This window comes from Phascolarctos cinereus, unplaced genomic scaffold, assembly GCF_003287225.1.
Source record: "Phascolarctos cinereus isolate Bilbo 61053 unplaced genomic scaffold, phaCin_HiC Scaffold_726;HRSCAF=1367, whole genome shotgun sequence".
Classification (NCBI taxonomy): Eukaryota; Metazoa; Chordata; class Mammalia; order Diprotodontia; family Phascolarctidae; genus Phascolarctos; species Phascolarctos cinereus.
Window position 1 is genome coordinate 402,773,758 of NW_027556098.1, and position 26,025 is coordinate 402,799,782.

A 26,025-nucleotide genomic window follows, 5' to 3' on the forward strand; every position below is an offset into this window, starting at 1 on the left:
AGCCCAGATACCTCCCCTCATAGTCCCTGAGCTCTACCCATATAGCTCCCAGACCCCTCCCCTCAGAGCCCCCTAGCCCTACCCCGTTAGCCCTCAGACCCCTCCCCTCGGAGCTCCCGAGCCGTACCCCTTTAGCCCGCAGACCCCTCCAATATAAAGTCCTCGTGGTGACACCTAGAACTCTCGTCCGCATGGGCCCTTCCTACGTTTTCACCTCCCCCCGACAGACTCTGATCCCGAATTCTGGTGCTGCATCTCCCATCTCAGCCCTCTTGCCTCTCGGCTCCCCCACCTTCCTTCAAGACGAAACCCAAACCCCTCTCTGTGCAGGGCCTTTTACGGGTCTCCCTACCGCCCATGCCCAGCTGCCAGTGACTGCCCTCCAGGATTAACCTCTCTACATCCTTTGTATGCTCCGGGTACCTAGCTAGTTATTCCTTGTCTCCCCCATTAGACTGTGAGCTCCTTCAGGGCAGCAGAGGCGGTGCTTAGCAAGGTGCGGTTGACCAACAGTGACTATCAGTAGATATCAGTTAGCCAATCAGACTTAATTAGCCTTAAGGAATGGGTATTGACTAAGGGAGCATAGTAAGAACTTCATCCGGAATCGAGCATGCCACTCAAACTGGGGACGCCCTTCCACAAGGGAGTCCTGGGGAGAATGGGCTCTGACTCAGAACTGGGGGGTCACTCGTGGCTCCCGGAAGTCCTTTCCCTCATGGTACACTTAAGAAGTTTCCCCTGGACACGGTGTGGCTTTCTCCTGGCCTCCCAGTAGAGTCCTGAAGCTGCCCTTCCTCCGTGGGTCTAGGAATGTGTCCCCTGCTCCCAATGGAAACATTGCTGTTCCAGGGACACCCTTGCAAAGTCCTCAAATCTTCTGGCCTTTCGTCTGGTCAAGGGGGCGGAGGATACAGGGTCCTGACCACCATCAATGGGAATTCCAGTCCTACAAATTCCCACAGGAGAATGTTGAACTGACTCATAGGAGCACCTCCATTCCCATCCCCAACTTTTACACCCTTCCTTTGGGTGTTGGTAGTAGAAAGGATAAACTTTGTGCTGCCTGGCAAGGTTGGTTACAGACCGTAAAGAGGAAAAAAAGCACCCAGGGGGTGACAATAGCAAAAGAGCCCTGCTTGGCAGCTGACCTGAGTCCATCCTAGTGTATTATGGGGCTGCTAGCCTATTTTTTTCTTTTCTTCTTTTACTTTATATATAAAGTTCACAGGATCATTAAAGGAGAAAGAAACCTTAGAAGATATAAAGTATGATCAACAATACAAAGTAAAGAAAAGAGACCCCAAAAGATAGTCTGCAGGAGGAGTTCCCAAATTTATTTGGCCTACCATCCCCTTTAAAAAAAAATTACCCAGTGCCCCCCTGGAAATCTGCTTTCTTTAACCCTTTAATGGTTTTTTTAAATTGTCATTTCAAAAAATATGAAATATATATTTTTAAATGGCACATCTTAAATTTAATAATTTATTGTAAATTTGTGGGGTTTTTTCCTTGCATTGAAATTTTGATGATGCAATATTGTGTCATTTAACCATATGGTATCATATTGTAACCAAGTTATCACATGCACATATTCCTGCCAATGCATGCTGGACTTCCTGATAGTGCTGGCCTGCCAACACTTGCTTGTTAAGACCTGTGGGCAGACTTGACCACTGGTTGCTTGTAACTTGTATTTTGTGTATTTATTTGGAAAGTAATATAATCACTATGGCTTTAACTGTGTTACACAACAGATGAAACATGTACAAACGGTTTTTCAAAATTTTCTTATCTTTTCTTCTTATGCTTCTACCGCCTCCTTCTTTTTTTATTTAATGCCCCCCAATTGCACTTGAGGCTACTACCACCCCCTTGGATCTTACAAGCACCCCTCCAAGAGGCGGTATCACCCACTTTGGGAACTTATGAACAACATGAAGTCATCATGGAACAACAAGAAAAAAAACTCCAAACACTGGTCAAAAACAATGGTCAATATTTGTATCATATTGTCAAAACTGAGGGACAAAAAAGGACTTTTTTTGTTAATAATCAATAATCTATTCCCTCCCCTCCAAAGTACAACGTACTTTGTAAGGGGTTTGTTAGGAAGTACATGTTGTGTCAAAACAAAGTGTGGCTAAGGCTGGGTCTCATCTTCCTGCCTACCCTTAGCGGTCTTATATTCAGTTTTTCTTTTTCAAATTTTCTTTTTTGTTCCTTATGACCTTGACAAACATTAACAAGCACAAACATTTCAAAATACAAAGGATAGAAAAACGATTCTGTTTGAAGTTGTGAATTTCTATTATGTATAGATTCTTAAAAAGTATAAAATTTGGTTTTGGGGTTTTTTAAAAATTCTGAACTTAAACACACACACAAAAAAAGCATTTCCATGAATATAACAGAACACAAAAAGAAAATCCTACATGAAACCATGAATATCCATTTCATACTACTCGCTTTAAAAAATTATAATTATTATAATATTATGTTATATTATAATTATATTATATTATAATCAATATTATATGACATAGCATTATAACAATATTGTTACAATAATTATTTCAATGTGACATAATATACTATAATTATGACACTGTATTCTGTAATATAATTAATACACAAATTATAATAATTGTGATAAATAATTGTGATATATTGAACATGCCACTTTCAGAACTATTTTGCTTTTGTCTATGCTTCCTTCAGTTCTTTTCTATTAATTTAAAAAATGTCATAATTACCCCTTTTCTTTTTTGCCATCGTGATTTCTAACTCCATCCTCCCCCCCATTAAAAACCAAGAGGAAGAATGAAAGAAAAAATAAAATCTTGTAATAGAGCCAAGCAAGATGAACCCACATGGTAGCCATGTCCAAAAACAGTTCTCTTTCTGTATCTGGTTTTCATCACCTATTAGTGAGGGGTAACGTGCTTCATCGTAGGTCCTCTGGAGATGAGATTTGTCATTGCATTGATCACAGTTCTTAAGTCCTTCAAAGTTATCTTTATTTCCTATTTTAATGCCCTGGTATAAATTGTTTTTCCTTGATCTGCATCAGATCATACTACCTAGGAGTCTCTGAAATTGTCTCCTATGTCAGACCTTGTGGCACAATACTCTTCCCATTCTGTTATTACCACAACTTGTTTAACCATTTCCCAATTGTCTATGAGGCAATCTAAGGGACCCTATTAGATTCTAATTCTTTGCTCTTCTCTTCTCCCCTTCCAATCTCCATTTTGAAATCAGGAAGTTTGTTTTGCTTATGACTCTTCTCTTTCCAATAGTATCCTCCCTCTTATTCTCACCCTTCCCCTCTTCCCCTATCTTTCCTTGTTACCTTTTTGACTTGGATGTCCTTCAGGTCTGTAGTTTTTTATATTGGGTGTCTGGCTTTTTCATCTATCTTTTTCAATCTTTTTATTTTGTTTTAATATTTCTTGCTGTCATGCGGAGTCATTGGTGTTCTGCTTGGTATATTCTAGATTCCAGGTAGACCATTTCTTGAGGAAGGCATACACTTTTTCTCCTAAGCTATTTATTTTCCTTCCAGTTCTTTTCTCCAGTTTTTATTTCATCTTAAACCTCTTCTTTATTTCTACTAGGTGTTCATGAAGTCCTTGTGTAAAAACCACTTTTTCCGCCTGTGAGTTTCTGCTTTAAAATGTTATGTACTTTCTCCTTTTGGGGGAGCTTGGAATTACAATGTGTTCATTGATTTACTTCTCTCTCTTAGCTTCAGTTCTGGAATTGAGGCTTTGTGCCAGGGCTGTGCTCTGCCCCTGTTACACTTTTGGGTGAAGTGGGCGCGGTGATGCAGGCTAGTAAAGGCTTAACAACCAGCTCTCTGAAAAAAAAAATGTATGGACAATGCATTTTTAAGTTGAACATCTTCTCCAAGTCTAGAGCAAGGGTTGGCAAACTCTGTAGTCCATGGGCCAAATCCAGCCCACCACCTGTTTGTGTATGGCCTATGGGCTGAAAATATTCTTTACATTTTTAAATGGTTGAAAAAAATCAAAAGAAGATTTCATGACATATGAAAATTATATGAAATTCGGATTTCAGCGTCTGTAAATAAAGTTTTATTGGAGCTCATCCATGTACCTGTTGTCTCTGGCTGCTTTTCATGCTACTTTCAATAGTACAGACTGTGAGGTGGTGCTCTTGCCGCCTCCCACCATACATGTATTACAAATTACAGTGATGCCATTATAACTTGGCAATGTTTTGGGTGTCATGCATACTGTGATATTATTATTTTTTAATCACCTGTGTATTTCCATCATGTCAAAAGAAGAAAAGAAGAAAAAACAGTTTCATTGCAATTTTTCTGAGCTCAGGGCCAAGATGGAAATTTTTCTGAACAAGAAGGACCCCCACGAAACACTGTCACCAAACACTGAATGGCTTTGGAAATTAGCTTTTATCGCCAACTTGATAATGTGTCTTAATTCAACCTGAAATCACAAGGCAAAACAGCAGTTATATGCAAAACTCATCAATTCGACAATAACTAAGGTTTGAATCCCAGGTGAGGTCAAGCTGTGTCATCTGCTTTCTGTGCTGTCAGAAGCTAAAGCAAGAAGCAGGAACTCTATTCCCATACAACCTTGCAGCTTCAGGACTCCACTAGGAGGCCGGGAGAGAACTATGCCATGTCCATGGGAAACTTCTTAAGTGTACCATGAAGGGAAGGGAAGGCCTTCCAGGAGCCGTAAGTGATGCCCTGCTCTGAGTTTGAGCCCACTGTCCCCAGGAGTCTGAGTAACCTTGTGGGAGAGTATGTCCCCAACTGGAGTGGCAGGTTTGACACTCGGCTGTAGTTCTTACTATGCTGCCTTAATCAATACCCACTCCTAAAGACTGATTAAGTCTGGTTGGCTAATTCACATCAATTGAAAGTCATTGAAGAGAAGCACATTGTTGGGATCTTGTGAGCTAAGAAGTTTGTCCTATTCCTAATCCCTTCACTCTGGTCAGCAGGCTTTATGCCTGTTAGGAATAGGATCCTCATGTTGAGATGTACATGAGCTACAATGCTAAAAAATCATCCCTCACCCTTTAGAGTTACCCCTTGAATCCTGAGGGGTGAACTAGCCAGCTGCCCTTGGAGGGGACCTAGATTGCCACTATGAATGGGGATTTGGGAAAGTAACCCCAGCGCCTGAGATATATTCTTTCTTTTTTTCATCCCTTTTACTAACTCTCTCTTCCCTTTCAGACTCCCCACTCCACAAATTAAATCCCTCCTTTGTAACAACCAAGGGCAGCTAACCAAAATCAATCAATCCTCCACTGGCCGTGTCTGGAGCTACGTGTCTCATTTACACCCACACTATACCGCCCTGCCTAGAAGGGCGACGCGGGCTTCTTTTTCTCTCGTGTGGAGTTAGGACTGGTCATTGTGTTGATCAGATTTCTTTAGTTTTCCAAAGGATTTTCCTTCACAATGTTGTATTCCTCACATGCTATGGTTCCGCTTACTGAAGTCTTTCCAGGTTTCTCTGAATCCAACTCATTTGTCATTTCTTACAGCCCATTAATATTCTGTAATATTTCTCTACCACGTTTGGTTTAATCATTTCTTAATGGATGGGAATCCACTTTGTTCCTAGTTGTTTTCTATAACCAGTAGTATTTCTAGAAGCATCTTTGTACATCTGGTTCCTTTCATCGTGTCTTTGATCTCTTTGGGTATATGCCTAGTAGCAGTATAGCTAGGTCAGAAGGGTAGGCATAGTTTAGAGACTTTCCAGTTACGGTTCTGAATTGTTTTCCAGAATTGTTTGACCACTTCACGGCAATGTGAACATTGCATGAGCATGCCTGTCCTCTCACAGATCCTCCAACAAATCATCATTTTCCATTTTCATTACCTTTGTTAATCGAAAGGGCAAAGTAGAACATCTGAATTGCTTTAATTTGAAAGAAATTTAATTTCTCTTATTTTTAGTGATTTGGAGCATGTTTTTGTATGGTCACTGAAGGTTTTAGGTGACAATGTAAAGATAGAGATAGCCCCCCCTAGAGAAGGAGCTTTGGTAGCTTCCTGCCGTAGCCTCCTCCCGGTGCTTTCTTCCTTTCGGATGTTTAATTTGACAAACATTTACGTGTAATTGACTCTGTGAGAGGGGGAAACAAGATTTGACAGTTGCCTGGATATGAGTGAGGTGAGTGAGGAGGAAGATTCTATACAAATCTAAGGCTGCAAACCTGGGAGACCCGCGGGATGGCGCTAGACCTGACCAATAGTAAAATCCAGTAGCACAGGGGGGCAGGGACACCAGGGATAGGGAGGAGGGGTTGGTTGGAGGGAGACAATGAATTGTGTTTTAGACGTGTTGAGTTCAAACCAGTTTGAAATATCCTCTAGAAAGTTGGCAGTGTGGGAAGTGGAGCTCAGGAGAGAGACTAGGGCTTGTTTGGTTATTTCGTTGCTTTTCAGTCCTATCCAGCTGTTCCGTGATCCCACTTAGGGCTTTCTTAGCAGAGATGCTGGAGTGGTTTGCCATTTCCTTCTCCATATCATTTTACAGATGAGGAAACTGAGGCTGACAGGGTGAAGTGACTTGCCCAGGGTCACTGAGCTAGGAAATGTCTGAGGACATAATAGGCACTTAAATTCTTGTTGCTTGATTAGGTAGTCTTCTACCCAGGGTGGCGCCCAGTTTCTCAGGGGAAGAAGAGGGGAAGGAAAGCTGGAGTAGATGGAAGCAACATGGTTTGGAGCTGGTTAGAGATGGGGGGGCAGCTGGGTGGCTCAGTGGGTAGAGCTTCCGATCTGGAGTCGGGAAGACTCAACTTGGTGAATTCAAATCTGACCTGAGACACTCACAGCTAAGTAAGTGAGCTGGGCAGGGCACTTATCCCTGCTTGCCTCAGTTTGTTGTTGAGTTGTGTTCGTCTCCTCCCAACCCCATTGGGGGTTTTCTTGGCAAAGATGCTGGCATCATTTACCGTTTCCTTCTCCAGCTCATTTGACAGATGAGGAAACTGAGACACACAGGATTAAGTGACTTGCCCAGGGTCGCACAGCTAGGAAGTGTCTGAGGCCAGATTTGAACACAAGAAGATGAGTCTTTCCAACTCTAGGCCAGGTGCTCTGTGTACTATGGCACCCCCTCGCTGCCCCAGACGAGGGCACGAGGGCTAAATGTATGAGTCTGGAAGATGTAACATAGAGACGATAATCGAACCTGTGAGAACTGATGGGGTTATGTAAAGAGAGTGTAGAGAGCAAAGTAAGAGATCCGGGACAGAGCTTTGGGGGTGCGCTCACATTGAGAGGACACACGCGGATCAGCAAAGGAGATCTGAGAGGGAACAGGCGAGCAGGCAGAATGAGAACCGAGATTCAATCCAATTCAGTAACTATTTACTAAGCACTGTTTCTGTGCCAGGCACAGTGCTTAGCTAACAATTTAATGGGAAAAGACAACATCCAAAAGGAAGCTGGAAGGGGAGAGGGCACCCCAGGGTGCGGGGAATCTTGTTCCGTAGAGTCGAAACCAGGCAGAGGATACAGAGGGAGGGTGAAGTGTGCTGGAAGTCCAACCTCTATCCTCTGTGAAGGAAAGCTTTGGGAGGAGTTTGGGCCTGCAACAAGGAGGGGAAGGAGGCTGCCAGAGTGGGGTGTCCAAGGTTAGAGCTGCAGCATGGTGATGAGATTCCAAGTGATCAGCGTATCTGGGAGGGACAGAGCACCAAAGGCAGAGGGGAGAAAGGAAATGCAATCAATAGAATGTAAACTCGAGGGCAAGGACCCAGCCTAGGTACAGTGCCTAGCACACCCTAAGTATGTGATAGATGCTCATTGAGCTACATGGAAATACATCTGGCCTCTCTTCTGTCCTCAGGTTATGGGCACTATCTGTACCAAAATACTTTCTTTCGATATGAAGGAGAATGGAAAGATGGGAAGAAGCATGGTAAGAACATGAGATGCAGCCATTGTCAACAGAGAATGAAAACTGGTTCATCGTCTAAGGAAAATGAAAAAGTGGCTTTTAAAATGTTGGCTCAATCTTCTAAAATGCTGGCAACTTCTGGGTTTTGCAGCCATCCCCTCGAATGGCAGCCCAGGGAGCTGGAAAATGAGAGACTTATATACAGAGTCCATAGGAGACGTTTGCCAGATGTTTAGTCATCGACATTCTTTTTGATGAATCGGACCTATGTCGTGTCCTTTCTGAGATGGTGTGGAATATCACCGTTTCTGCTCAGTTTCAATTTGCCTATCTTGTCCCATGGTTTGTTTTCTCAAAGCTTTACCTGGATGAAGGACTTCTTTTAAGTCATTTTTTCTTTACTTATTCTGTAATATTACTGTGGCTACTGAACATACTTTCATTTTGTTCTTGTACTAAGAGATAATGATTATCAAATATATATTCTGAGGGCATTTCTAGAAGGACCCTCAAGATTCTTGAAGAATGCTAAGCTAAATGTTCATTGCATTTTAATGCCTTTATCATCATCACACACATTTGACTGAGACACAACAATATCAAAATGCTTAGTAATATTTTGGTTAGCATTGTGGAAGTATCTGGACAGCCGTGTTCTCTGCAGACTGCTCTGTATTCCAAGTGACTTTCAAAGGTCACATGATGACTTTGTGTGGTGGGCCTAGATAAAAGAACCACCAAAACTGAAGGCCAGGTTCCCAGCTCTGAAACCTGAGTATTTACCAACTTGAAGATTTATTATTATAGGTAAAAGGTTTTCATATTGTACTAAGTTGGAACCTGAATTACAATGATATATGTGAATCACTTTGCAAACCTTAAAAATACTAAATAAATGTGAAATATTATTATCATTTCATTAGGTCATGGAAAATTGTTATTTAAGGATGGAAGTTACTATGAAGGCGAATTTGTGGATGGTGAGATCATAGGAAGGGGACAGTGTCACTGGGCATCATCAGGTCAGCTTTCTTTGAAGTGGGTTCTGTTTGCTAATTTTCATAAAACATCTGTATTGTCAATGGATCCCCAGCTTTTGAAGGGCCCAGGAAGGATTTTCTATCTGTAACTTGAGATGAAAGATCACGTACAGCGTCTGTATTATACAGGGAACTCCATGCATACAGTGGCAAAAACTCTTGAGAAGTTCAGTAAATACTCTAGGAACTAAGAGTGTGGAGACCCTGACATGCTGTTTGAGTCCACTCAGCTCAATAAGACTCTACTGAGTGTCTTCAGATACAAGAGCTCATAGTTCTGTTGGCAAATTGGATTTCCCTAGCTCACTTTGTGGTGAGGAGAAAGAACAGTTAACTATTCTTTCCTCCCCCCTCCCCTTTTCTTTTAAGTTATTAAAGACACATTTCATCTGTAGGGAAGTGAGGGAGAAAGAACAGAAAACTCTAATGGCATCAGCTTTATATTGTAATCAGGAACATTACCTCTGTACAATCAGGAACCCTAGCAGAAAATGAGTTTTCAGGGTTGTCTGGGTTTGCTGGATTTAATAAAAAATTGTTAAAGAATTTGGTACAAACTCTTACGAGAGCATCATCTGCTGGAGTTCTGATTTCTGTTCCCTAACAAATACAGAGCAGATCAGGTATTCTGTGAGTGATTTGGATCCGTACCATGCCTTCAGGCCGAGAGCGGTCAATCCATAGCCACACTTCACGTTTCTAGGCATAGATGCAGAAAATGAAAGGGACTGCACACACACACGCATGCACGCACACACACATGCACACATGCACACACACCACTCAAAGGGGGCTAAAGGAAACACGACATTGAAGTACTTCCTACACTAACCACAGAAGGATTCAGCAATGTTTCTTTGAGTCTTAGAACTAATATCTTTTAAGGGCCTTTCGTTTTCCCAGCCTCAGGGAACATGGATTATCATTCATTAGTTTTAAAATAAAGATCTAATGACCCTGTTCCCTTGTTCATTACACAGAGTAGGTGATTTTTAAGAGAGAGAGAGAGAGAGAAGAGAGAGAGAGAGAGAGAGAGAGAAGAGAGAGAGAGAGAGAGAGAGAGACAGCAGTGATTCATTCCAACAGTGCAATGTTGGTCACTGTTGTTCTACAGGCAGGAACCTCGTTGTTACAGCACCTGGGACATTAAAAACAAAAATTAAAAAAAACCCATTGATGCATCTGAAAATACCTTTTTCCTTTCTCTTTTATCTGGTTCCAGGAAACACTTATTCTGGGCAGTTTGTTTTAGGGGAACTTCAAGGGCACGGAATAATGAAGTACAAAGATGGAAAATATGAAGGGGAATTTTCCCATGGAGTGAGAGAAGGTATATTTTTGTTTAAGCACAATTAACCATTATTTATAATTATCTAGAAAATGCTCATTGCCAGCTCTGGCCTCAAGTAAATGTTTTGATGTCCTCCATCCCCAAAGATTTCTGGCTTTTTTGGACAAAATCTGGTCAGAGCACGGCTGCCTCTAGAAGACTTCCTCAGCTGTGACTTGCAGGTTCAGACTTTGGAAACACAGTGAGACAGATTGGAGTCTTTTCCTATCTCGATATCCATGAGACAGTTTGGATCAATTTATGCCCACCTCTGGTGTTGCCCAAAGCCATAGGAATGGAACTGAGACTGATTCAGCCTCCACTTAGATCGGATCTGGAGACAGTATGAGAGCACTCTAAAATACTTGCTTGATAAATAGAGGGCAGTGAATGAATGAACGACAGACTCTGTTGTTTTGGTTTTTTGTGTTTGGCTTGTGCCTGGGGTTTTGTCAATATGGGGAACCTCCTGGTGTGGAGAATCCTTCCACGTGTGCGGATTGGTCACTCCTCTATGTCCTGGTCTTGGAGAGTTTCCTGGGAGGCTGAACTATTAAGTGACTTGCATATAGCGATATGTTTGAGGCAGACTTGAACCCAGGTCTTTGTTATTCCAAGACTGTCCCTCTATCCATAATGACATTTCACCCATCATCACTTCCATAGCTCCTGTAAGTCCAGGCATATTTGATTTTAAATACAAATCTAAGTGTCATCTTAAGTATCCTTTGCTCAGATCAAAAATTTCTAAAGCATAATCTTTGCAAAAAGATACATTTTTCAGCTTCTCTCCCAATATCTAACAATATTCCTATAGATTCTGTTTCTTCTTGTACCTTTGCGTTTAATGCCTTATTCTGAAGGTCACTGATCCCAATGAGTCCTATGTAGTTCATTGAGTTTCCAGTGACCATGTTCTGATAAAATACTCAAAACTTCCCCTTCTGATAGGTTGTAGGTTGAAGATAAAAGAGATATAACCAAATATGAAAGAGAAAGAATCTTGTTCATTGTGAAAGACACCAAAAAACTCTGGATGTCACAACGATAAAATTTTTAATAAGAATTTACAAAAATCTAGGATCCAGTTAAGAGTCTCTGGCTGAAAGGCAATGATGACCTGTTTTCCTTTGCCCAAGAAGACCGGCTCTTTTCCTCATTTTTCTTTTAGCCTTTCCTATTTCTCATTTTCTTTGGCCTACCCTTCTGTAGTGGACACTCTGGATCACCCCTTTCTCCCGGATACTCCAGTTTGTTATCACCCTGCTCTCTCCTGGGTCTCCTCCCATCTGTCCAGCTGGTCCTTCTTTGTCTTCTCTGCTGGTTCTTTATCTAGGTCACTATGCTTACTGGTGGGAGTCCTCAAGGCTCTGTGCTGGTTCTTCTTCTCTGTCCTATCTCAATTGGTGGTCTCACCAGTTCTCATGGGTTCTATTATCATCTCTATGCAGATGATTCGTAGATAGATGGATGGATAGATATCATTATATAGACATAATATATTTTGTTACATGTTATACATGTCACTATGTATTTGCCATCTATATCTATACATCTATAGGTGAAGATATATAGATTATACAGATATAGATAGGTATCTATAAATAAAGATATATATAACACATATTTCAGGAGAAAGCAGATTATATATATACATATGTGTGTGCATATACATATACATATACATATTTTAAATCTGTCTATATCCATATCTATCTATCTCTCTAGGCTCTCTCCTGGGCTATAGTTCCACAGTACCAACTACCTTTTGAACGTCTTGAACTCTTGAACTGGCCGTCCTTGGGGCAGCTCAAACTCAGCATGTCTAAAACAGAACTCGTTCTCTTTCCCCATAAGTCTTCTTTTCATAATCTCCCTGAAATTGTCAAAGGTGGCACCAACCAGCCAGTCATCAAGACTCATAACCTTGTTGTGTATCTCGCTGGTACAGTGGCTAGAGCTCTGGGCTTGGTATCAGGAAGACCTGAGTTCAAATCTGACCTCAGAGAGTTACTGGCTGTGGGACCCCAGGCAAAGTCACTTATCTCTCTTAGTCTCATTTTCCTCATCTGAAAAATGGGCATAATAATGGCACATACCTTCCAGAGTTGTGGTGAGGATCAAATGAGAAAATGTTTGTAAAATGCTTTGCTAACTTTAAAGCACTAGATAAATGCTAGTATTGTTGTTCTTATAATTATCTTGGCTCCAAGTTCTCGTTACACATACCAAACAGTTGCTAAATATCATCATTTCTACCTCTCCCACATCTCTTGTATAGATCCCCCAACCTGTCTCCACTCAGACAGCCACAACCCTGGTTCACACTCTTACCATCCCTCACCCAGACTATTAGACTAGCCTTCTCCCTGGTCTCCTGGCCTTCTATCTTTGCCCACTCTGGTCCATCCTCTGTTCAGCCGATTTTTCTAAAGTGTGGCCTGACCATCTCAGTGCCACTGCTCCTCAATGGCTCCCTATCACCTCCAGGATCAAATACCAGCCCCTTTGCTTGAGCTTGAAAGCTCTTCACAATTCTGCCCCTTTCTGTCTTTCCATCCTCCTTTTCCTCATCTCTCCTTCACGTCCTCTGCCTCCCAGCTGCCCTGGCCTTGTTGCCATCTCAGAGCAGGCCCTCCGACGGTTCCTTGTGCACCATTCACCATCTTCAGTCTCCCCACCTTTGCAACGCCTGTCCCTCACATCAGCCTCTTAGCTTCCCTGGCCTCCTTTGGTATTCAGCTCAAATCCTACCTTCTGTACAAGGCCTCTCCTCACAGCTAATGCTTTCCATCCCAAGTGCCTTCTGTGTACTCTGCGTATAGTGTATATACACCTATTTATTAGCCTGTGATCTTCTTCATTAAAACATGAGCTCCTTGAGGGCAGGGAGATAAGGACATATAGATATAGATATATCCATATATAGATATCTCTGTGTATCTCCACATATATCTATATCTATCTGTATTTGCCTTTTTTGTGTCTCCAGCTGCATAGCACAGTACCAAGCATACAATAAGTGCCTAATAAATGCTTGTGAACTGATTGAACTTGCTCTTCATTATTTACGTCTAGAGATACCTGTTGATATCTTCCAACACAGAAGAGAAAAGAAAAAAACCTCTCCTTATAACTCACTAGGGCCCACATCCTGTGATCTGATCCCTGAGTCTGACTCCAGTATATGAAGACCCCAATATCTCAGTGATATGGGTGGTCCCTCCATTGATCTGCTTCTCATTCCATTCCATTAATTTACACCTCCAAGTGATTGCCTGTTTTTCAAAGATGCCAAGTTAAATCCAAATGTTTATCACTTTCAGCTACTTAATAACTGATTTAAACTAAAAGTATTACCGATTCTGAAATTCAAGAAATCACAGATAAACCCTCAGATTCTAAAGTCACAGAATGTTCAATGGCACCTCCTTTTACAGATGAGAAAACTGGGCAAAATAGGATGTGTATCGATACTTCATAAAAAATTCCTGGCGCAGCTAGGTGGCACAGTAGGGGCAGCTAGGTGGCACAGTGGATAGAGCTCCTGCCTTGGAGTCTGGAGGATCTGAGTTCAAATGTGGCCTCAGACACTTGATACTAGCTGTGTGACCCTGGGCAAGTCACTTAACCCCAGTTGCCTCACCAAAAAAACAAAAAACAAAAAAAAATTCCTAAAGTAGACCCAGATCCCTACTCCTCATAAAAACTGCTAGAAGGGTACTTTGGTTATTGTTACTGAAAGTTGTTCAGAAACTATGATTTTCGTAGTTTTGGTCAAAAGTTAATCCAGCTGTCTATGGTGCTTCACTTTTTTATTTTGTCAGAAAGGAGAAGCAACAATGGAAATATTGCCATGACGTTTCCAGGCCCTTCAGAGCCACCTGAAAACAGCAGAAAGCTTTGAGGTGGTCATGCTCTCCTGAGATTTTTACTGGGCCCTTCGGGTGAAAACCCATTAAATGGGCCATCCAAACTAAAGCATCCTAGTCCTTGTTTCAAAATGAAGATTTCGTCTGTCGTTAAAAAACAACAATAAAAACCTCCTTGGCTAAAGCTCACACAGCTTTATCATGGCCATAAGGCATGAATTTTTTTTTCCCTTTTCTTTAGGGCATGGGTCCCTCATTGATAAAAATGGACAAGTTTACGAAGGCTCGTTTCATGAAAATAAAAAGCATGGTGTGGGACAGACGACCTTCAAGTAAGTCTGATTGACTCATGATCCCTAAGAAAATGGTTCGTCTCCTAATGAAATATCATGTCAAGTCCAAAAAGAAATTCACAAAGCCCAGGCTTCCTCTTGTGCATTTTCTTCTACCTGTACTTAATAGATTCATTGAACACTTTAGACATATTTCATAGAGATGCGTGTGTGTGTGTCTCTGTGTGTGTAGAATCACATATCTTGAAGAATGCTTTTAGCCATAGTTTTGACTCCCTTTTATAACACTCATATGCTAGTTAAAATACATTTTAAAACTGCTCATTTATTTGTTAAAATCAATTATCACCATGCTTGTTTAATAAGAAAAAACATATAACCTTTTTTTTAACAAAAAAAATAAAACCTCTTGCCTCTTCCCACCCTCCCCAAACCTTGCCACCTTATCCTAGAAGAGTATCTATTTTGATAATAGTCTCAAGATCGCTCAATATCTGTGTAGATTATACAGGAAAAGCTTGTAAGCAATTTGAAAGATGACATTCTCTGGCAATATATGGGCTTTCTCCTTTCAAAAGCAAGGCATAATGTTATATGTTTTAAACATATTTAAAACAAATTTTTAAGGCAGATTCTCGTATGCAAAATTCTGCTTGTGGCATCCTTATATGTAGGAAAAACTAGCTAATCTACTGAGAAATATGGAACCACCTTTTCCTTTTTATTCTGCATTCTTTTTTATTGGAACTTGTCAACACCATACCTTTTCAACAGAATAAAACAGTCTGCATTGATGGAAATGAAGAATGTTGGTGACCTCCCAAGAGTTAGGGAAATATTGATCTTCCTGTACCATAAGCAGGCCAGTCCCAGCCTTTGTCTGAAGAGTCACAGCCTCTCCTGTGAGTGACTTAGCAGCAAGGTTATCAGGACTTTTCCTTTTTGTGGGCCTTCCAAAATCAGGGACGAGGCAAAAGGTAGGATTTCATGAAGAGCCATCTGTGCGGTATCTATTTTTGCTTCAGTAGCTGGTGGAAAAGTCTTGAGCACTAGTCACAGGAATCAATCTGAATCACTCCCTGTCAGCTGGTCTCCCACTTCCCAAGGCGAGTGCCAAAATCTTGTTGGGAGACCCATCAACTCGTCTTGTGCAGGATTCCATGTTCGTGAGGGAACCATGTGCCACCCAACAGCAGGTGACTAGGGGGAAAGGCCTGGGCCAGCAGAACGTTCTGTCTAACCAACTGGTCAGCCCCTTGCCTCCAGCCTGATTCCTCTCTTTCTGTGATTTAGCAATGGCGATAAATATGAAGGAGACTGGATTCTGGACCAGCGACAGGGCCACGGGGTGCTGCACTCCGCGGACGGGTCGACTTACAAGGTATCTGGGAAGCCTCCCCAGGGATGCCACGTGAGGGGCCTCTCCAGGGGGGGAAGGGCCACTTCCAAGCAGATCGTTTGCTTAAGCAGTTGACACGTTTTCCTGGTTCTCCAGGCCAGTATGGAAGTGAACCTGTGTGACCTTGGGCTAGTGCTTTCCCCGCTGTGGGCCTCGTTCCTTCATCTGCCAATTTAAGGGCTGAATGCGATGGTGTTGAAGGTCCCCCATCCATCTTAGCTCGGTAGCGTGTGAGCTGGCTTATCAGCCCTCTGCTCTGGGAAAGCAGAGAATTCCTTCTGAACAGAATTTCCACTAGGGGGCCTTTCCCCATTCATACCACCATACCATAGTAACAATAGGGCACTCATGAGTCTTTGCTACAAGAATTAATTTAACGGCAAGGGTTGTATTTCCCCATCATTTCAAGGAGGACCTCTTGCTGCCGATGTGAAGCCATTACACTTTGGGCAAAATGGTGTCAGGGTTTTATACAACGCGCCGTCTGGAGGGTGCTTCACCTGCTCAGAGAAGGAAGTTACCTCATGGCCCCAGCACAATCTGCCTTCTGGTTGTTTCTTTAGTAGATAGAATTGTTTTATTTTCTAAACCTCAGATGAGAGGCCACAGTGGAAGGAAGCCACAAGGAGAAACCCTTGCTACGTTTATGTAAGAATGAGCATTTGCTTTCCTGGCTCCCTTCCACACCCAGAGAAATGACTAACGAAGAGTTTTCTTCCCTGCAAAGAGGGCACATTACGGTGCCCTTCAGAACTAGAGCAGTCAGGAGCAATTGGGCTCAGAGTGAAAAAAGGAACCTTGGGCAATGGGAATGATATTGCAGTTATGGAATAGTCGCAGTGTTTGGCTTCCGGGAAGCCTGTTTTTATCGTCTATGCAGTATTTCCTTGAGGTAGGCAAGAACACTGGCAAAAGTGAGATTTGAGGCACAGGTTTTCACACAGGAGAGCAGGCCCTCCCCCGGCGTCCCTGGGAGCACATGACCTGTCGCATCTCATTGCCCAAGAAATGTAAGATGCCGTTCATGCATGAATCCAGGAAGTAGAGAGCTACCCCTGCCGATTATCTATCTGTTAACATGTCTGCCATGCTCCGGGCCCCAGAATGCCTCACTGATATGATTTCAAGTGCTTTATTCTCTGTCCCCAGGTAAAACAAATGGCCGTGAAAATAACAAAATGCTTTGCCAACAGCAAGTGACCTTCCAGCGACTTATGGTCTTTATCTGCCCGTACCTTTTGGCTTGTCTGCACGGGCCTCAGCCACGGACCCGCAGGTTCATGGGAAGGCGCAGCACTGCCCGGTTGGCCACCTGGCTCAGCAGCAGGTTTCGGTCGCTCTGTCTGCCTCGTTACTGGGAGCGTCCATAGTTACTCAGTTGCCGCGGGCAGCAAGTGAGGGAGCCAGGGCATGGGGACATGGATGTGGGCACCTCCGCCTTCTGGGTTCCTAGGGCAGGACCCCAGGCCTGGGGCAACTGAGTCGCTTTTGCCTTACGCAGGGAAGAATTGTCCACCCTTCTAGAACAGCAGTGAGTGCGTAAGAAAAGATTTATGGGCATGTTGATAGCAGGGGAGCCCCATATCTAGTTTCTTGTGAAAAGCTGCTCAGTGGTCGGTGCTGGATGGTAATTCCAGCCATGGCCTCCCGCTGGTGTTGGCAGTTTAGTTCCACTAGGTGGCTCTGTAGCATCGGGCTAGGGTCTCCCTGCCTGGGAGTGAGAGGCTCGCTTCTCCCTTTGGGGCTGTAAATGTTTAGAACTATACTTACATTTACAATTTAAATGTGTTCAAAAGTGGGGGAATCGTTCAATGGGAACATGTCACCCAATTTGGGCTCCAAACAATGCTTTGCTGATTTATTAAGCATTCAAAATGGAAACTCACCGATTTATGAAATGTGCAGAAAATAAATTTCAATAAAAGCGTACTCTTAGAATTCCCCTCACACATGGGATTTTAAAGAGTGCACTGGTATGTCAGAAAGCAATAAAAATGAGGAAATTCACAGAGAAGTTTGCTATCACGATTTAACTACTTGTCCTGTCTTAACTGTAATGTATCATACTGCATTAGGCATGCACAACCAGTCTATAAACCACGTCGATCTGCCTGACAGAAGCCTGCTAAGGACTGCACAGTGTTGTGAACCCCTCCGCTTGTTAAATTGGCATTTTCTACTTATGGGCCCCATACAAATCTGAATCACGTTTCTTCACAGTCCTCAAGGCTTAGTGCTCCTTGGTGTGCTTTGTAAGTATGGGATTTGTAAGAATGGCTCTCTGTCCACTACACATTTCTCCTGCATTTTATCTAGTTTGACAGTTTCTGAGGCTTCCTCTCCAATGTCAGAAGTTGTCGACAGTAACTGAGTGTTACAGCTCCAAGGCCAAAGGAGAAGAGATGCCACTGACCAGCAGATGTATCTCATGGTGCATCTACATTCGTTCAGCAGAAGAGGAGCCAGGCAGGTTCTTCAGCCATGTGCACGCATCCCCAGGAGACCCGCTGGCTGTGCAGATGATCAGGAAGCTGCTGAAAGTGGGGGCCGTTCGTCGGGAGCAGCCAGTCAGGCCTCTTGGACTGACACCTGAAAGATGAAAGGTGTTCTGGGTGCACATGTCTGTCGTCAGGGCAAAGGAGAGCAAGAAGGGAAGCGGGATAGGCGAGGATGGTTTTCCTTTTTGAGTCACTTGGGAGGGCTTCAGCATGGGGTAAAAAGCTTTACCCTTCAAACTTGAATATTATAGATCGTAGAAACACATATTTGGAGCTGGAAGGAACCAGAGAGACCCAGAGGAGGAAAATGAGACCCAGCCATGAGAGATTCCTTTCCCAAGCTGACACAGGAGAGCTTTAAGACTGTACACACACACACACACACACACACACACACACACACACACACTTTAGTTCAATAAAAAAACTGATTGTTGAACTCGATTGATTTTTTTCCCTGACATCTGGTAGAGCCATCATGATGTAGTAGTCAGAAAGTTGGCCTCAGAGTCAGGAAGGCCTGAGCTGAATCTTGCCCCGGACACACAGGGCGGTGTGACCCTTGATAAGTCACTGCACCAGAGTCTGAGATGTAGAACAGATTACCAAAGGGAGTTCCCCATGTTGATGAAGTCACAGGTCTGGTCCCAAACCAAAAACTGAGGGGTCTGCTACAATCAGCCTTTGTTTTCCCCTTCAGCTGAAAAGCTTATCAGGAGATCTGTTGGCAGCCAGAGGAAAGGCATAAGGGTGGCTTTTACTTTTAGATTGATGTGAAAAACAGAATAGAATGGGACAAGTCCAGAGTTCTGTGTCCAGATGTAGGGGGCCACGTTGAGAAGGGACGTTGAGAAGGCAGAGCCACTGCTGGGAAGGATGGTGGGGAAGATGAGGGCCCTTGAGGCAGCCTCCCAGCAGCACCAACCGAAGGGGTGAGGGAGGGTCCCCTAGAGAAGGGAGCAGTTGGAGAGGACACGAAGGCATCTTCACGTATTTGAAGGAGACTCAAGCTGTGGCCTCTGCAAAGGTAACTCCTTAAGGAATGGACAAATGACTTGAGGATAAAGCATCCCCATTGGCAATTCTCCCCTGGACTCCTGAGAGTTTTCTCTGCCTGGGAAGATGATGTGAACCAAAGGGAAGCTCACAGGACTGGCAGCAGGACGGCTCCTTGACTGAGGAGCCCTACAGCGGGGCCCATGTGTGCACCTGAAATGGGAGATGCTGGAGGAACTGCACACCTCAGTGGGAGGTGGGGCTCAGGGTCTGTGGCCCCACCATGTCCACTGACTCTCACTCAGTTATAGATCACCGTGACGTCAGTATAACAAGGCCAGCTCCTTCTTGTGCCTTCCCTTTTGGAGCCCACGATGCTCCCGTGGCCCTTTCCCCAGTGGGCTCCATCCTCTGCCCCAATTCTGCTTTTGCTGCTTCTGACTGAGGGAAGAGCCCCTGGGGAAAGAGAATGGACTGGTCCAGGTTGGCCCCACAGGATGGAGCACGTAGAGATTGGGAAGGGGTTTTAAGGAAATCGGTTTTGACTCTAGAAGAAAGAACCTCCTGACACTTAGAGCTGACCAACAGTGGATGGCACAGGTGACCTGGCTGGACGCATTGATACATTGTAGACATGTCTTTGCTACCTCGTAATTTGGAGGTAATCTCAGAGGGAAGGTACTGTATTAAGCGGGGTTGGGAAAGACTTCTAGAAGGGAGGGTTTTGTTTGGGACTTAAAGGAAGCCGGGGAGGTCGGTAGGCAGGGCAGAGAAAGGCAAACATGCCTGGCATGGGGGGACAGCCAGCCAGCCAGACACCCAGAGATGGAGGGTCTTGTTCAAAGAGCAGCCAGGAGGTCAATGTCACTGAATCTGAAGAGTACAAGTTGGGGAGTAAGGTAAAAGAATAGGAAGACGAAGGAAGGTATTAGGCTGTGAAGGGTGTGGGATGTCAAACAGAGCATTGTGTATTTGTTCTTGGAGGCAATAGGGAGTCACTGGGGGTGGGGGGTGGGGAGGTGATGTGGTTGGACCTATGCTTTAGGAAAATGCCTTTGGTGGCTGAATGGAGGATGGATTGCAGTGGGGGGAGATTTGAGGCAGATAGACCCACCAGTAGCTATCAAGATAGTCCAGATGTGAGGTGAGGAGGGTCTGCACCAGGCTGGGGGCAGTCAGAGAAGAGAAGGGGGCATATTGGGGAGATGCTACAAAGGTGGAATTGACAGGCCTTGGCAACTGATTGGATGTGGGGGGTGGTAAGAGATAGTGAGGAGTCTTAGGAGGATTCCTAGGTTGTGAGCCCCGGTTTCCTCGTGTGTGAAATGGTAACCACAATACTTCTATTGCCTACATCGTAAGGTGGTTGCAAGGAAGGCACTTTGCAAACCTTAGAGAAGATGCCAATTTTAATGAACAGAAGTGACTTGTTTTAGTTCATCTCTGGTGTCTCTTCCAAAGCTAACCCATGACAAGGATGGCGTGGAGAGGAAGCACTTCCATGTCATGTGACCTTAGTCATCAGGAACGTAACAACTCTTCCTTGGGCTCCTTCTCTTAGAGTTGGGCATAGTGGGGAAAGCCCAGGGATTGGAGCCAGGAACCACCTGGTTCAAATCCCACCTCGTCTCTAGCATTGACCTGCTAGGTGGGCAGGGGCCCCTCGGAGCCTCAGTTTTCTTATCTGTAAAATCAAAATGATAATGATACCCAAGATACCTGTTCCAACAGCTTGTTGTGAGGTTCCAATGCGATCGTATTTAGCAAATCTTAGGGAGACATGGAAATGCTAGTTATTGTTATTTGTACTTCTTAACAGCATTTCAGCAATAGCAGGAGATTTCTTTGTGGAGGAAGAATTAGCAAGAGAGACCCTCCTTTACTCATTAAATTTGAAATGAGAAGACCTTGATGGTACTTGGCCATTGTCTCCCTGCTCTAAATATACAGACTCGGCATTCGTTAACTCTTTTCTGCTTTCCAATGGCTGTGATTCTTTTCAGTTGCTGAGCCTTTTCTTTGATGTCATTATTTATCTAATGTCCATGTTAGCCCAGCTTCACTTATACCATATGTAAATCCTGTCCTGGGCCCATTAACTGTGGAAGTGGATAACGGCAAGAAACCCAAGTTTTACTATCCAGCTGAAATGTATCTTCTGCTTCGGTTAATTTATTTCTGAAGGAATAACAGAAAAGTGAATTTTTCCATAGCTGTTTTTCATTTTTCTTTCCTTCCCTTTAAGCCCTTCAGCTCAGGCTCAGGATTTTATTGTTCACTTTAGAGTTATCATTTGGCCACATCTTGCTGCTCGTCTATGGTGTAGCCACAAGCGAGTAATAAGCTTTCTTATGGCCAGAACTGCAGTATTTGTGTTTGTTTGTTTGTTTTACCACAGCAGCCCTAAAACCTGTGGCTGCAGCCAGAATGGAGAATTATGGCTCCACCGTCCATCCTCACACACAGGGCCACAGGACAAAACATAGGACGTGTCAAAGTATGCATTAACATTTTCTAAAAATTTTCCAAGTTAAAATCATCTGAGAGCAAGGTATCTGGGCCAAGTCATCTCAGTTCTGTTCCCCACTGCAGAATGCCTATGCTGACTTACCATAGAGTGTTTTGCCTCCAGCCTTTTCCAGGAGGGTCCTCTTAAATAGCTTTCATGTCTCATAGAACTAGTCCAGGGCACTGTGGACTCTATTGCCCAATGTCCCTTAGACAAGGTCTTGCACGATATGTCACTGGTTCAGTTTGGTTTCAGGAGAAAGGTTTGTGTAGACAAATTTCCACATGTTTTCTTTGATCAGAAAAGAAAAATAATGAAGCCCAGTAGGTTTGATGCATTTTTACTTAGCTGCCTGGAAACTTGGAGGCAAATGCAGCACCCAGTCATCTCATCAGTCCCTCTGCTGCCTGGAGGCGTCTCCTCAGTATGCTCCCTTCAGAATCTCTGATCTGTTTTGGATCCCTAATTATTCAATTTTGCATTTCGTTTAATCCTATAAACTGTCTCCAAGCCTTTGGATATTGGCAAGACATGGAGCCTCAATGAATCAATACAAATATAAGGTGGGCCCCTTGACTGGAAATTCCAAGACAGCCTCATGTGAACAGTGCTTAACTTCCTACAAGGCCCTGCTGCGGAGACTCCGTGGATGGTATTAAGGTTGTGTTTGATTTGAGCACATGAATAAATATTCGTACACAGTTGAGATTAGGAGAAAGCCTGATGGCATGTAAATGGAGCTAGTGTGTTATTTAATGAACTAAAACATTTGTTTTCACATTAGAAATGTTGCCTACCTGTTCTTCCTTTTCTCTGGCTTCCTCTGGCAGTTGTGCGGGGCCCAGGAAGCAGATGCTGTGTTCGGTCTGTCCCCATAGCTGCTGCTTTGTCTGTTTTGGCTGGCTTGAGTTTGTCTTCTTTCCCAGAGGAAGGCCTGCTGTTTGGTACACCTGTTAGCGGCACGAAACAGGTGGCTAGCCGGATGGGCTTCTTCACCTGCAACATTTTCCCTTACAATCAACTTGAGTTTCATTGCCTGCTTGTTTGAAGTGATACAGCCCAAAGTGGTTCTGTGGACGCTTTCCTTTTAGTGGGCAGATAAGTGGAAAAGTAACCCTGAGCTAACCTCCTGTATGCCCAATACCTGGGAGGGCCGGTACATCATACTTCTGGGATGCAGAGAACTGGGATCACTGCTAATAATACAGTAACCTAAGTCAGGTTGGTTTTCTTTTTCATTTTCTTTTTGTATTTTGACATTCTCAGCCACAGGAGAAGATGGGATGGTTTAAAAGTTTTGTAGGCTTGTAAAGTAGCTGTGCCTATTTGCAAGGCTATTTTATTTGGTAGCATGTTTGAATGTCCTATAACTTTAAAACTTGATTTCATGAATATAAATTCTCCAGGTGGATCGAGTGGCGTGGTACACAAATAGGTATCCTTCAGATACCTGCCTTTAACATCTGACAGACTTCCATGATGAGTCTTGGGTCAGATAAAGAAAATTATTTGAAGGATCTCACTATTAAATAGGAAGGGTTTTGGGATCTGAGAGTGAAGGAGATGATTTGGAAAGAAAATGAGGGCTATTGAAGCAGATACATATCAGGACATATTGGCACATGAATAGTAGTGCTCTCATTTTATGACATTGGTATGGGCTTGGAAAGCTGTGTATGGGTCAGCTTGTATATGTGTGCTTTAATTTACAAACTGTCTCAAGGCCTTTTAGAAGGAGTAAAGACAGAGCATTGTGGTGAAGGGGAGTGGAAGGTAGGGGCTCTGGATTCCTCTCTGCTAACTGGCCAAGCAGCCCTGGATACACCCAGCCTTCAGTCTCCTCACCCATAAAATGGACCATTTTTAGATATTGGCTCAGATGAGTTTAACAGCTCTTCCATCTCTAAAATTCTGTGATTCTACAACTATAAACTGAAGTGTTTATGTTTACCGAGCAGGGCTGAAAATATCATCTCAGTTGAAGACTCATGTATTTTAAATACTCGGAGGAAGCTTACTATTTATAGGAAAAACATTGGTGAATGAATCTTTTTTGTCCAAGAGCCCTTGGTGCTTTGGGAAGAACAACTCTCCAATTACCTGCTTTATTCATTTGCAGGCTGGTGGACAGGGTTTTCCTAAAGTTTTCCCAATGGATAGTACTTCTCTTTGAAGCATCTCACACAATTTAGTACCAAAGAATTTTCCTGTTAGACAGTAGGAAATGGATGTGCAAAAAGAGCTGGCAACTTCTTTACACTTATTAGTGATTCCCCAAGCACCCCTGGGATGCCTCCATGGGTCTGTGGCCTCCCTGTGGAGGGCACTCCCTCCAGTGATGCAGATCATCGCCCATCCTCTTCCTCCTGTGCATCTCTTGTTCATGGCTGCCAGTGAATCCCCCAATGTGGGGACATTGGGTATCGAGGCAGGGCTTGCCTCCAGATCTAGTGCCCAGCCTGTCTGCTAGGTATCCTTTCCCTCCTGCTACATGACCAGCCCACCTTTCTTTTCCCAGTAATATGAAAAACCAAACCAAACCAAACCCAAGACTTGTAGTTTTCTTTGTTCCTCCCCAGCTCTACAAGGAACTTTGCAGAAAAGAGCCAGCACTTCTCTGTGTAGTCAGCAAAACACATGACAGGTTTCCTTTAAAATGGTACTTCACAGGCATTATGGGAACAACTGAGGCAGTGTAAGTCTACTGAAAAGTAATTCGTCGATACAGATGGCAGATTGAAGTTTAATAATAATCCTGAAAATATAATATCGGTTGAAGACTAGATGAGATTTAAGTAACCAAAATTAATTCCAATAAAAGCATAAAAGCTTCTCGCTTGGAAAGGGAAGTATCAATTCACTGGAAATTGCTTCCTGAAAGAAGAAAAAAAAGTTAAGTACTTGTTTCTTGCAATTTATTCAAAACACCTTTCCTCATTCATAATCAGATATCTCTCTGCATGGTAGCCCCTAATGAAATTCTAAAAGAAATTAGCATTAAGAATAAAAGGATTTTCAGATCAAAACAGAACATTTTTATATTTGTCCAAACAAATTATCAGTGAAGGTGTTATTTAACATAAGACTGGTCCTTTGTAAATGATAGCCAGATTTTCTGTAGCAATTATTATGTGATTCAATAACTCTTAGTAGGTTAGACTAAGCCATTTGTTACTTGAGAGTAAAATATTCTTTCATTATATATGCATGTACATATACATACTACATATATGTAATATATGTATAACATTTACATATTACACATTTGTGTCCCCTGTGTTAAAAATGAAGCTACAAGACAGCTGACTTTGGCCATTCTTGATGTAGTCTTAACTGGTATTTCAAGGCATAAAAATGGTGAAGTATATAGTTTTCAGAGCTTAATCAAAGCTCAGCAGAAATTTTGTTGTTCAGTCATTTTTCAACTGTGTCCAACTCTTTATGACCCCATTTCAAGTTTTCTTGGCAGAGATACTAGAGTGGATAGTGGTTTGCCTTTTTTTTTTCTCCAGTTCATTTTATAGATGAGGAGACTGAGGCAAACAGGGTCAAGTAACTCGCCCAGGGTCACACAGCTAGTCAGTGTCTGAGGCCAGATTTGATCTCAGGAAGATGGTCTTCCCTGACTTCAGGCCCAGCATTCTCTGCACTATGGCACCACTTAGCTGTCTAGCCAGCAGAAATTAGAAATGATAAAAGTTAGCCAGCACGTGGTTCTGATGGAAACTGAAGCCATTTTAGAATGTATCAGAGCATATTTTGTCCATCATTGGTGTTCATTCACTGATATTGAGTCTACCCTTAATCTTTGTTTTTCCCTTGCTCAGTTTCTGTCCAGAGGATGATGGCAATAATTATAGCAATTCACATTTCTGTAGTATTTTAAGTTTTTTTTTAAACACTTGACATGCACTAATTAGTTATTCTCAAAGAGGCCTTAACTGTTATTTTATATTATTTCATTTATTATTTATATCATATCATATATCATAGTGGGGCAGAGACTCTAGAATTGGAGGACCTGGGTTCAAATCTTGACTCTAATACTTACTACCTGTATGACCTTAGGCAAGTCATTTAACTGTGGTAAGTCTCAGGTCTGGACCTGATGACATCTGAAGTCTCTCTCAGCTCCAGTGCCAGTGTCCTCCAGTGGGCCCAAG

The 26,025-nt window shown here is 43.1% G+C and overlaps 1 protein-coding gene across 1 annotated transcript in view; it reads left to right on the forward strand.

The window, feature by feature from the left end:
• Window positions 1–26,025, forward strand: part of MORN1 (MORN repeat containing 1) — a 48,696-nt gene that overhangs the window by 462 nt on the left and 22,209 nt on the right. The window contains 5 exon segments of the mRNA XM_078146229.1: window positions 7,875–7,946; window positions 8,849–8,947; window positions 10,188–10,295; window positions 14,409–14,499; window positions 15,754–15,841. Of these exon segments, the coding sequence (XP_078002355.1) occupies window positions 7,875–7,946; window positions 8,849–8,947; window positions 10,188–10,295; window positions 14,409–14,499; window positions 15,754–15,841 (458 nt within the window).